At 34.8% G+C, this 13170-nt stretch overlaps 2 protein-coding genes and 1 long non-coding RNA gene across 3 annotated transcripts; 2 read left to right on the top strand and 1 right to left on the bottom strand.

The window, feature by feature from the left end:
* Positions 1-4957: 4957 nt before the first annotated feature.
* LOC140979157 (uncharacterized) lies at positions 4958-5458 on the top strand. The gene has a single exon (XM_073444494.1). It carries the CDS (start codon positions 4958-4960, stop codon positions 5456-5458), a length of 501 nt encoding a protein of 166 aa, XP_073300595.1.
* A 4243-nt stretch (positions 5459-9701) lies between these two features.
* On the top strand, positions 9702-10490 carry LOC140980001 (uncharacterized). Its single transcript, XR_012175841.1, has 2 exons — positions 9702-10093; positions 10222-10490. It is a non-coding gene; the product is annotated as an uncharacterized lncRNA (long non-coding RNA).
* A 259-nt stretch (positions 10491-10749) lies between these two features.
* On the bottom strand, positions 10750-12733 carry LOC140980000 (probable WRKY transcription factor 53). Its single transcript, XM_073445719.1, has 3 exons — positions 11996-12733; positions 11767-11895; positions 10750-11531 (listed from the first exon to the last, which is right to left on the bottom strand). Exons 1-3 carry the CDS (start codon positions 12301-12303, stop codon positions 10898-10900), a joined length of 1071 nt encoding a protein of 356 aa, XP_073301820.1. The 5' UTR covers positions 12304-12733; the 3' UTR covers positions 10750-10897.
* Positions 12734-13170: the final 437 nt, after the last annotated feature.

Raw genomic sequence — 13170 nt, 5'->3', positions numbered from 1 at the left:
CAAGTATTTTGTCAACATAATGTGACTGACTTAGGACTAGCCCTTCTGATGTTCTATGAATTTTAATTCCAAGGATTACGTCGGCTAAGCCCAAATCTTTCATGTCAAATCTTGAGTTCAATAACCTCTTTGTGGATTTAATCATCTTATCATTACTACCAATGATAAGTATGTCATCCACGTAAAGACATAAAATGACATATCCAACTTCAGTGTTCTTTATGTATACACATTTGTCACATTCACTGAATTTAAATCCACTTTCTATCATGGCTTTATCAAATTTTTCGTGCCATTGCTTTGGTGCTTGTTTTAAGCCATACAGAGACTTCACCAATTTACATACCTTATTTTCTTGCCCAATCGCAGAAAATCCCTCAGGTTGTTCCATGTAAATTTCCTCTTCTAAATCTCCATTTAGAAAAGCTGTCTTTACGTCCATTTGGTGTACTTCAAGATTCCGTAAGGCGGCAATCGCAAGTATCACACGAATAGAGGTTATTCTCGATACAGGAGAATATGTGTCAAAGTAATCAAGCCCTTCACGTTGATGGTAACCTTTAATTACCAATCTAGCTTTATACTTATCTATGGTTCCATCTGATTTCATTTTCCTTTTGAAAACCCATTTACAGCCTAGCGGTTTGCTTCCCGGAGGAAGATTTACTAATTCCCACGTATGGTTTTGTAAAATGGATTCCATTTCGGAATTGATAGCCTCTTTCCATAGAGGTCCCTCAGATGAACTTATTGCTTCCTTGAAGCTTTGAGGTTCACTTTCCATCATGAAAGTGATGAAATCCGGACCAAAGGATTTCTCTGTCCTAGCTCTCTTACTACGTCTAGGTTCAATATCTTGATCAAGCTCTTGTTCTTTATCAATTGTCTCATACAATCTTTTGGATGAACTTGGTTCTTCCTTAGATTTGTATGGAAACATGTGTTCAAAGAACGAAGCATTTCTTGATTCCATTATCGTATTCTTGTGAATATCAGGTATTTGAGATTCATGTACAAGAAAACGATACGCACTACTGTTTTGAGCATATCCAATGAAAATGCAATCCACAGTTTTTGGTCCTATCTTTACTTTCTTTGGTGTGGGTACTGCTACCTTGGCAAGACACCCCCACACTCGCAAGTATTGGTAGGAAGGACTTCTACCTTTCCATAACTCATATGGACTTTTATCTTGCTTCTTTCGGGGCACCTTATTTAAAAGGTAATTTGCTGTTAAAACAGCTTCTCCCCACATGTTCTGTGGTAAACCAGAACTTAATAACAACGCATTCATCATTTCTTTCAGGGTGCGATTCTTTCTCTCTGCAATGCCATTTTGCTGAGGAGAATAAGGTGCAGTTCTTTCGTATTTGATACCATGTTGAGCACAAAACTCAGCAAATGGTGATTCATATTCACCTCCACGATCACTTCTTAGCACCTTAATTTTATTGCTAAGTTGATTTTCAACTTCACTCTTATATTGGACAAATTTGTCAATAGCTTCATCCTTACTTTTGAGGAGATATACATAACAAAATTTTGTGCTATCGTCAACAAAAGTAATGAAATATTTATTTCCACCACGAGATTGTACACCTTTTAAATCACATACATCACTGTGAATTATCTCAAGTGGTTCACTATTTCTTTCAATAGTTCGAAAAGATGATCTCTTTAGTTTTGCCTTAACACAGGTTTCACATTTGTGTTGTTTATCAATTTGGAATGCATGAATGCTTTTCATGTTAATTAGTCTACGAATTGTATCATAATTAACGTGTCCAAGTCTACCATGCCATAAACAAGAAGACTCAAACAAGTAAGCAAATGCATTAACTTTATTCATCACAGGCTTAATAGCCATCACATTGAGTTTGAATAAACCATTACAAACATACCCTTTGCCAACAAACATTCCATTTTTCGACAAAACCACCTTATCTGACTCGAATACAATGCGGAAACCATGCTTGTTAAGAAGCGACCCTGTCACCAAGTTCTTGCGGATGTCAGGCACAAACAGCACATTGTTCAAAGTCAGTTCTTTTCCAGATGTCATCTTTAGGATAACTTTCCCTTCACCCTTGATCTCCGAAGTGGCGGAATTTCTCATGAATAACTTTTCCCCATTCATAGATTCCTCAAGAGTAGCAAACATCTTCTTGTCGGAGCAAACATGGCGAGTGGCACCAGTGTCGATCCACCACTCCCTTGGATTAGAACCCACCAGATTAACCTCTGATATTACAGCACAGAGATTCATGTTCGAAACCTCATGAGCAATGTTCTCTACCACATTCGCCTCTCGGTTTCTCTTCGGCTTCTTACACTCTGATGCCTTGTGACCCATACCATCACAATTGTAGCATTTTTCGGAGCACTTTTTCTTCGAAATGCCTCCCTTGGGTCCCATGTTCAACCTTTTGTTGGAAGAGGAAAATGTTCTCTTTTTCGAGCTTTGACCATGCTCGACAACATTTGCCTTAGCAGCAATAGGATAAAACAATCGTCTTTCCGAGCTCTTATTGTCTTCCTCGATACGAAGTCGAACAATGAGCTCTTCAACATTCATCTCCTTTCGCTTGTGCTTCAAGTAATTTTTGAAATCCTTCCAAGCTGGTGGTAGCTTCTCAACAATAGCGGCCACTTGGAATGATTCGCTCAAAGTCATCCCCTCACCGTGAATCTCGTGAAGAATCACTTGGAGTTCTTGAACTTGGCTGATAACCGGCTTTGAATCCACCATTTTAAAGTCCAAAAAACGACCAACAAGAAATTTCTTGGCCCCGGCATCCTCGGTTTTGTACTTTCTGTCAAGAGATTCCCACAGTTCTTTAGCCGTTTTCTTTTCGCAAAACACGTTGTAGAGCGAATCGGCCAATCCGTTTAGTACATAGTTTCGGCATAAGAAATCAGAATGATTCCATGCCTCAACCGCACTAACAGATTCAACATCTCCCTCACCCTCGTTGAGTTTAGGAGCCTCCTCAGTAAGGAATCTTGCCAGGTTCAGCATCGTCAAGTAAAACAGCATCTTCTGCTGCCACCTTTTGAAGTCCACACCAGTGAACTTCTCAGGTTTTTCACCGTGACTGGCTGGAACAGTAACCGCAGCAGCACGTGGGGTACCATGAGGGACAACTTGAGGAGGGACAACATGACCAGTTTCCCTTTGCACACTGGTTTCAGTAGCCATATCTGAAACAACACGTAATGAGTAATCTGTTTTAAGATTGTTAGAAAAATTGCTAAAACCAGTAGCGTAAAAACAAACTTGTAGAGATAAAGTAATAACCGAAACAAGTGTGATGTTTACAGTATGACTATTATGTAAAAGAAAACAAAACCAAACCGAGGCCTGTAGCATGTACAGTTTCCTTAAAACAGATTCGCCCTCTCCGGTATGTGCTTCGAGGTTTCAGCGGACGTCTGTTTCCCAGGATACAACGGAACAACCAGCAGTGACTTAGCACGAGACACTACTACGGCGAACTGAAAACGTACCTTTACTTTATCACCGAGATTTTACGAGAGGCCAAATGGAAAGATAACAATATGTAATGTAAGAGAGAGCTTGAAAGAGAAAATTTCATGTACTTGAAATGAAGAAATGAACCCACTATTTATAAGCTCCAAAATGCACACCAAGAGTCATGGAAGATTAATTAACTCAATTAATCTTCCCATTAACTCAAGAATATGAAGAGTCAAAACTCTTCAATTAACTCGAGAATGTGGAGAGCCAAAAGACACTCCCACATTCATGAGACACAATTTTTTATTCAACCTTTAAATTTTTATTAAAATTTCCACACCAAATTTGTCCTAAGTCAAGATACCATTTATAAGCACATTTTTTTCCAATCGACCCCTCCGGTAATAGTCCGATACGGTGTACCAAAATCAAATTAAATAATATATCTGACAATATATATATAAATAAAAATAAGCCACACGTTTGACCAAGTGGTGCATTAATTGGTCTCAAAATTAATATTTTTTTTTTTTTTTGAGAATGAAGCAAACTGTCGACTTGTTTAGTTTGCTTAGAACCCTTTACTTGTGGTAAATGCAAATTAATTTAATGAATATATATCCCAAATTTTGCATCGTATTAATGTGACATTAAAATATATTCATATGAAATCGAAAAATATTAACATAATATCATTAATTATTAACATGACATTCCAAATTATTGATTTATTTAATATCATATCAGATTAATTCGAAATTAAAAATTAATGAAAAACTAAAATTCTATTGGACTTTAATAATATATTGCCAAAAAATAGACGAGTGCTTCAAAATGTCTTGTCCAAATATTACAATAAATATATTGATGCGATTGAGTAGTCGGCCATATTAAACCATTAATGCAGGAATAATTTGATTCATAATTAAAATAATATAAAATTTCTAATTACTTAATCAATAATACTTCTTTAATGAGCACTTGCGCTGCACGTCACATCTGCAGTGCATATCCATCTTATCGGTTAAATTAATTTTTATATTAATTTTGTTTATGATTAACCTAAAATTTAATTTTATAAAATTAATTCGTGATATTTTCTTACAAAAAATTACGAAAAAAGTCAATTAATGGTTTGATACTGGAGAATATCGTTCGACTGTTTATTTGTATGTTTTGAACACAATTCGTCCTCTTTTTTCACATTTTGTATGAATCCGTTGGCGAGAATAATAATTTTGATATTTGATTTATAAATTTTATATTTTATTTATAAAAAATATTAATAAATTATTGAATTTGATAAAAACTTGTATAAGCATGTGGGCAATGAACAGGGAGACGTGATTTTTTGCAGTCTCGTAGCCTAGTTATTTTCATACTCCACCCACCATTATTAAACTTCACCCGTCTAGCACAAGCTTCAATTCCATCTTCCCCAACTGATCGAAATCTTCTCGATCCTTGGAAAAAAAAAAGATGGAAAAAATAACAAAAACGAAGCAAGATCAACCGGCATCGAAGCATTTGGTATGGGACTGTGGCAGCTCTCTCTACGATTCGTTCGAGTTGAGATCATTCGAACAGCAGCTCAGTTCCGCCGTAGCTTCCAGAACTCTCTCCATGCCCCACTTAACCGACGGCCACCGCCTCCCTCCTCCACCTCCTCCACCGCCGACAAAAAAGAAACCCACATCTAAAATCATGTGCTCCGTCCACAAGCTTATGCGGTCAGTTTTCAAACCCAATCACAACAGCAAGATCAATAACAGCGAAAACGACCCATTTGCCCCAGGATTCGTGCCGAAAGAAGGGTTTTATGTGATGTACGACAAGTGTGGCGCACTTTCCACGATCCCAGAAGTTCCGGAACGTGAAGGGTTCTCGCGGGAAATCAAATCTCTGGTCAGAAGAAGTAAGTCCCATAGATTGAGTAGCGCTGTTACTGTTACTAAATCTGTGAACATCTACTGTATGTGATTGATTACGGATAAGTTTGGTCCATCCCCAGTCCACACATCTTCTCCCAGAATACTGTTGAAATCTCCTGTCGATGTATATTTTGAATTAGCTATGTATACATGTAATGACTTATATAAAAATTACAGTTCAATTTACTCTACGTATTCGACTACATATATTTTTGGTCTACCTTCTTTTTATTTTGATTTTACGATTAGAAACTACGGCAATTCGTTTGAATGCAACGATATAAAATTTCGTAGAGGAGGTTATCAGAGACAAAGAAAACTTAGAATTAGAAACATCAATAGTTTAAGTCATCTCTTAGTTCTTGTTGCATACAAAATTGCTTAGAATTCTTGGTTTCTGTGAATTTTAATTTTGGCATATCATTTATGGTCCTCTAACTATTCAAAATTGATATTTTTGACCGAAAATTGTTGGGAGTAAACAGGATTCAAGATTTGGTTATAAGCAAGAAAAGGTAGTAAGTAATTACAAATGAATTGGAATTTCGCATCTTTGTCAATAGGGACACATCTTTATTTGGTTTCATTAGTTGCTCGCTTATTGTAAGTTAGCCCAACTTGTGCGTAGAGCCAGTCGATCCACACATATATGATATACTCCTATATATATTATATAAATGATAATATTTATGGATAAATAACATAATAAATCGAAACGCTAGCATATTTACAAATATATCAAGATTATAAAATAAATAATAAATTGCATATGATATTACTGATCAATATTCAAGGGAAATTTTTATATAGTTTCCAGCAGCATAAACCTGTGGGTGATAATGGAAATACTAGGGAAAACTATTTGCCAAAACTCTTATGTGCAGAAGGTCTTGGGTTCGAATCTTGAGAAGTAAAATCTCCAGTGTCTGGACTGGAGAATTTTTATGAGTAATGACACATGAGAAATCTCGTAAAGGACAAAGACCTTTTGAGAGAACCCAAGATCGAGATAATTCATAGTTGTTATATTCTTCGTGTCCGATCATTAATTAAAATTTGTTTTATTTGTATTTTTTTTTTTATGTTATAGCTTAAGTATACGTGAAAAAATAGCATTCTCTTTAACAAATTTGGACGTGATGGCAAATTAATGCATGATATGACAAGAAGTGAAAATGATAAGAAGAGTAGCGGTCTCTATACAAGTATGTATTGTGAATAAATTATATTATCGGATAATATAATAATTGGTGCATTATTCACAAATTTTAGCATTATATAAACACAAACACAAATCCCTAAAAAAGGACGTTATGTTGAAGCTTACAAATAATAAGTTTAAGCGTGCCAGTCGTTTTTATGATATCTATATTTATAATAAAAAATAATATTTTTAACATAAAAAATATAATATTTAAAGTAAATAATCCGATTTGTTGATTTAATAATACGAGCTTACTAAATAATTAACGATGTTAAAATAACGAAATATGTCATATCTTGATAATATGAAGTCCAAAAAAATTAAAATTTGGAGATTACGTAAAAAACTCAAAGATATATAAGTTTCGTGTGCAATCGAACAACCATGTATCAGGGACGGTTATCAATGTTGACTAAGTAGTCATTGCGACCGCACGGACAATCCTTTAAAATTTCAGAAGAGTTCATCTTCTTCTTCATTCTCATCTGAGAAGTATCAATTTGATTCACAACATGTTGAGAGTCAGTGAGATAGTTCTCATTCAGTTCAAAGACTTGATTGGTCCATACGAATATATTGGTGCTATAAATATTAAATATCACATATATATATTATTAAAAAAATGAAAAGTTAAGTTAATGAATTCAAAACATAAATTGAATTCATTCATGACATCAGACGGAGAGAAAGATAAGTAGATATGATCTGTGATTATCTTTTCTTTTTTAGGATTTTATCGGTTTGTTTAATCAACGAACCGACTTCAGTTTTAGTATCGTTGACACGAAATCTTTAGTTGGAGATATAAATTTTATATTTACGGTGATATTTGAAATTCGTCAATTTTTAAAATAAATATTATAAATTGTTAATATTGAAAACATACAACGTCCGATAATATTCAATTTTTAAAATAAATATTATAAATTGTTAATCATATTGAAATTGAATATTGTCGGACCTTGTATCTTTTTAATGAATAATACAATATTGTAGTTGAGTTATTTGGAATTATTCTCAATTTATTATAACGAGAAATTTTACTTGTTTAATTGAAGCTGGAACGTTTGTTGGTTATTGTTAAATCAATTTGCATATTCAAAGACTACAAAATATATGTTATCTTTTGGTACGAATTTTTTGTAATTTAACGGATGTTTTGAAATAACTTATTATTTGAAGTTAATTGTTTAGGGTGTATTTGATGCTGATATCGTAAACTAAATACACCAGAATATTAATTGTTGAACGTGAAAATTTATAATCAAGTTTTATATTTTGCTGAATTAATTGTTGTTGGGTTATTTGGTGTTGTAGGTTGATATTGTTATGCTTGTGTTGATACGATAACAATGATCTAATAATTATTGTTGAATTATTTAGATAGAATACAAGCCTCGGAATCAAAGAAATAACCAGATTTTATACACACTAGATTATTATGTACGTGTTGACATACGAACATATATTGTTACTGTTTAGTATCGATGAATATTATTGTGTTAAACGATGATAAATCACCGTGAATGAGTGATTTAATATTGTGTGTATTGTTGTTTATTATTGTTGATGTTGTTGGCTGGGGGTTATTAAACAACGTATCGTTGTTTGTCGCGGAAATAGGGAAGCAACGTATCGTTGTTTGTCGCGGTAGTAGAGGAGTTCAAGTGTCGCGGTAGTAGAGGAACATTGTATTGTTGATGTTTTCTGTCACAGTAATAGGAGAACGACGTTGGTGCATATTGATGATTATGATATCAGTTGTTGTCCAGAAACGACAAAATATAGTATTTATGTTATGATTTTAGTTATATTTTAATTTATTAATATAACTGTTATATGTTACGATGATGTGTATTGTGTAGCTCATCATTCGGGAGCTGTTTCTATTGGATATGTTACAAGACTAGTGCCGAGACAAGATAAATACTAGAATACATCGAATATTATTATGAAATACTCTGAATTGGCGTAATAGTATTGAATAACATCATAAATCTTAATCTGTATCTCAAGAAATTAAACTCTCGAATACATCGAATATCTTACTCTTAATTTATTTCGGGGGCTAAACTGCGACGGAACATTTTCAGATAGAGTTAACCTTCTTCTTCAAAATCTCCATCGACTTGGACACTCCACGACACCAGAGTTGAGAAACCTTTTTTCATTATATAAAATGGTCTCTCTAAGTTTCGTTCACAAAATTTTTTTTTTTTTATGGCAGCCACAAATATATATTTTTACTTTATTCCAAGTAATCAGTCAGGATTACATTGTACGTATTTTATGAAAAAAACATAGAAAATTGTGGCCACCAATTCACTGAACAAACCGTGATTGAAAAAGAAAAGTTCAAGCCTCAACAAATATAATGATGTGATGGCAATTTGAATGGAACAACTTCACCGATTAGGATAAGTAGATTTTATCCTTTATGACATGGTTGTATATTACTCATTTTCCATTTAATAAGTTGTTTCCGATTAGAATAATTAGATTTTATCCTTTATGATATAGTTGTACATTACTCATTTTCCATTTAACTTAAAACAACCAAGTATCTCAGAGCAATTCATTTATTTTGTTGCAATTGTTATCACACAAGAACTCCGGTGAGATGGTTTTACAAGTAAACTTGTGAAACGGTCTTAAAGATATTTATTCGTGAGATGAGTCAACTCTACCTATATTTATAATAAAAAATAATATTTTTGAAACGTACATGACAAGTTGTTTTGAATTTTATGACCATGTCTTCTGTTCGCAATCTAGATTATATTATGAGTTGTCGCGATGAAATTAAATATTGATAGACCTGTACAATTTTTTTTATTTTCATTTTTGTAAAGTCAGCGTCACTCCACCTAAAACGCGTCGTATAAATGGACCATATGTTTTTTTGATCATGGACCTGTATTTGGTTCTCTTAACGGGCCTAATTTTATGACTGACGGAATAATCCAATCTTACAATCACGATGTTAAATCAGAGGATGGGCCTTGCCTCTTATTGAAACATGGGCCTATTTAGCCCGATGCAACTAATGGGCCCATTACGCAATTGGCCCCTCAAAAAATCTCGAAGCAGCAAATCTGTGTTGGTGCTTCATCATTCTTGGCAAAAAATGTTGAAGTCTCTGTTGAAGTCTGCCATGTTAACTGGTTCTTCGATCCTGTATAAGGGTAAAGGTTGGCAAGTGAAGCCTTGGAGCTATAGCAGAGACACAATTTTTTCTCCCAAAAGATTTGAATTCAACTGCTGCGGTGAAGCTGAAATGGGAAGAAAGGTAGTTTTACAGAAATGGAATACATATAATTTGTCATGGGTTTTTGTTTCCTGTGGATCCATGGGCACCCAGAATTAATTCTCAGAGCATAGCTTCACAGCTTTTTGCATTCTCTTTGTTTCCATACCTGTTTTTCTTGTATTTTATCACCAAATCTAAGACTTTCTTGCTTGCTTTTGTTGGTGCCACAAGTAAGCTATTTGCTTGTTTTCATTTGAATTATGAATTAGTGCTCGGTTTGAAATTGCTGTTGATAGATAATGCTGAACCTTCTAATTTTTTTTTTTCTCTTTCTGTTGAATGCTGTAATATCTGTAAGCTCTTCTCCTGCCCTGTCCATAAGGCAAAATACTCCAGCTTGAGCATTATTTCATTAATTATCAAGAGAATCTGGACATGTGATGACTGGCATCATAAAGAGTATATCTCTCATGATTGTGCCAGATGGGTTCTTGTTCTCTTTGGGAATTCCAATTTGTATCTTTGGGTTTAATCTCCATGTTTTTGCACTTTTACATGAAGCTGGGAATTGTAAATTTTATACATTGTCTTGGTTTTTGTCCTCAAGATTGAATTTTCACTGGTTCATTTTACACTTTACAATCATTTTACTTGGATGACCAGATCATCTCACCTGAGCGACAAGATTACGTAATTTTGTTTGTTAAGAAATTGTAATTTGCAACACTAATCCTCCTTTTTTCTGTGATTGAATTTACTTGAGTTTAACTTAAAAGACTATTCTGGAAGTTTGTGGGTTATTTCCATCTACATGATCTGCCCTTAAACTCAATTTAGTAACTCAGACGTTTGTTCTGGTTTGTGCTAGAATATCAGTCCACGATGGGATGACAGAGTTGAAAAGCACTACTCATAAAACTTATATAAATATCGGGCTAGCATCTTTACACATCGATTTATTTCTGCAAGATCTATCTATATCTGATTTTAAACTGCAAGGATCAATCATCAGGTTGCAAAACCACACTTTCCTCTTATTGTCCATGTTCAAAGTCTGAATATGTGAAAAATTCTGGCATGTTGAATCCGAAATTTGGATCTAGCTTTGTGGGATCAATTAAGAACGCCATGCCTCCAATTGGAGAATTTGTTGTGGACGCATGGGCTGAGATTATATCTGCGGCATCAGCCTCTGAATGCTGAACATTAGGAGTCCTCAAGTAGGTTGATGCCGAGAAATAATTGGATTCTGATGTGGCTGGAGATATTAACTGTGGAGAAATTGTGCCCTCCTGGTGGTGGTTTTCATCAAGAAGAGCAGGGATCGGGAAATAGGGATTTTCTTCATCATGGAATGCTAATGTTGATTGAAAGGAGAAGTAGGCAGGCATTTCCACATTAACCAAGTCCTCGGTGCTGACGCTGAGGGAATTTGTAAAGTTTGGAAGGGCTTGACTCTGTTGGCCTTGAAATCTGTGACCATAGTTAAGTTCCAGTTCCTGTTTTTCAGGAGTTGCTGGCGGTGGAACTGTATTAGTGAAGGACAGGTTACAAGTATGCCTTCCTTTGTATGTGAGATCAAATACGGTCAGGTCGTCATCAGATCTCTGCACTTGCTTTGTTGCCCAGCAATTTTGAACATGGCGGTATGTACATCGATAATAGCTCCTGCAAACGTGGACAAACTCGTGTTACTTTCGTTGTGGTCTAGTGTCTATATCCAAGACTAGTCCTTGTACACGTGAGAGAGACACAAAAACAGTACAGAGACTGTGGCGCGTTATTTTTGTGAAATTTTTTTATTCTTCAGACTCTGTGTTTTCCACCTCATTTTATCTGCATTTTTGTTTGTGTTATTGTCTTTAAAATATTATTGCTTTCCATGTCGGAAAAGAGTGTCTACCTTGGATATTTAGCTCCCAAAATGTATTTTTGCCCGTATTTTCTCCAACTAAACCCATCACCAGTAGGCCCTTCGAGTCCATTTTCAGAATCGATTTTCACTTGTTCTGTCCATGTGTGCTGCATCTTTCTGTTAAACCAATCAAGAAACAGAGTTAGCACAAAAAACACCTTGCAAAAGATTCCCGGATCAATCATAGAAAATGTTATCCATCATTGGGAAAAATTACCGTTTCTTTGAAGCATTCATATCATCCTGATTATCCTTTATATTCTTGTTCAAATCTTCACTTCTTAGACTTCCATGTACAGATACCGAAGTCTCTGGCGTACTCAATGTTGCTGCTCCATTTGATCCACCCCACTTGAGGATCAATAAAGCCTTATCATATGAAGATAATATCTTCTGCAGTATCAAGTCCTGAGCTTCCGGAGGGGACGTCGACCACAAATGATTCCGAAGCTGCTTAGTTTTCTCCAGCCCCTGTGTTAGTTCGTTGATAAGTGCATTATATTGCCAGGTTGCAGCACTCTCCATTTCAAATGCTATCTGGGTTCAGAGCAATACTAGATTCATACAAGTATAGGCTTCTTTAATATTGGACTTGATTCAGAAACTTGACTCAACTTTATTGTGGTGCAAACTTGTGTGTCTGAGAATATATAAGGAGGGGAGGAAAAGAGAAACTGAACGATGAATTAGGAAGAGTGGTGGCATTTGAATTTAAAGAAACCAGAGTTGAAATTTTGACTAAGAAACCGAGTGGATCACAGTGTGGTCTTAATCGTGTTTGTGTTTGTTAGTGTGTAATTCCATGAGCTGACCATTTCAAACCTTCTACAAGGTGTCCTCTCCCTCGTCCGTGGACAAGCGTTTCACTCTTTTCGAGCCCACGCTATCGAGTTGCCATAAAAAAATCTAAATTGGGATATCCATGTATTTTCTTTAGCCCAAACTTCTGTCTTTTATTTTTGTTTTTGCTTTTAATTTTCATGTGAAATATTGTTCAAATTCAATAATAATATTTTTAACGATTAAATTTCATGGTGCAAAATACTCTTCACCAACTTTGATATATTGTATTTGACAAAACATAATCGATTTCAACGAAAAAATAACCCATATTTTTAAACATGAATATATTTGATTTTAAAAATGATTAACCGAATTATGAATTGATCGGATTCGATCCGGTAGTTGAGTTGTATTTAACTATTGGACATGCTAGCATGTTGCATAATGCATATGACCCATTTTACACTTCATTTTGAGTGACCAATCTAAACTACACATGTTTTACCATTGATGGAATTTCTGTAAATAAAAGTTATGGAAGCTTCACGTGGTGACCAATTCAAACCTACAAAAGAACCAATCATATGTTGTTTGGATAAAAATTAATTC

Source organism: Primulina huaijiensis, chromosome 6 (genome assembly GCF_012295235.1).
Source record: "Primulina huaijiensis isolate GDHJ02 chromosome 6, ASM1229523v2, whole genome shotgun sequence".
Lineage (NCBI taxonomy): Eukaryota > Viridiplantae > Streptophyta > Magnoliopsida > Lamiales > Gesneriaceae > Primulina > Primulina huaijiensis.
The sequence above is the reverse complement of the archived record's forward strand: the minus strand, read 5'-3'. Positions and strand labels throughout refer to the sequence as shown.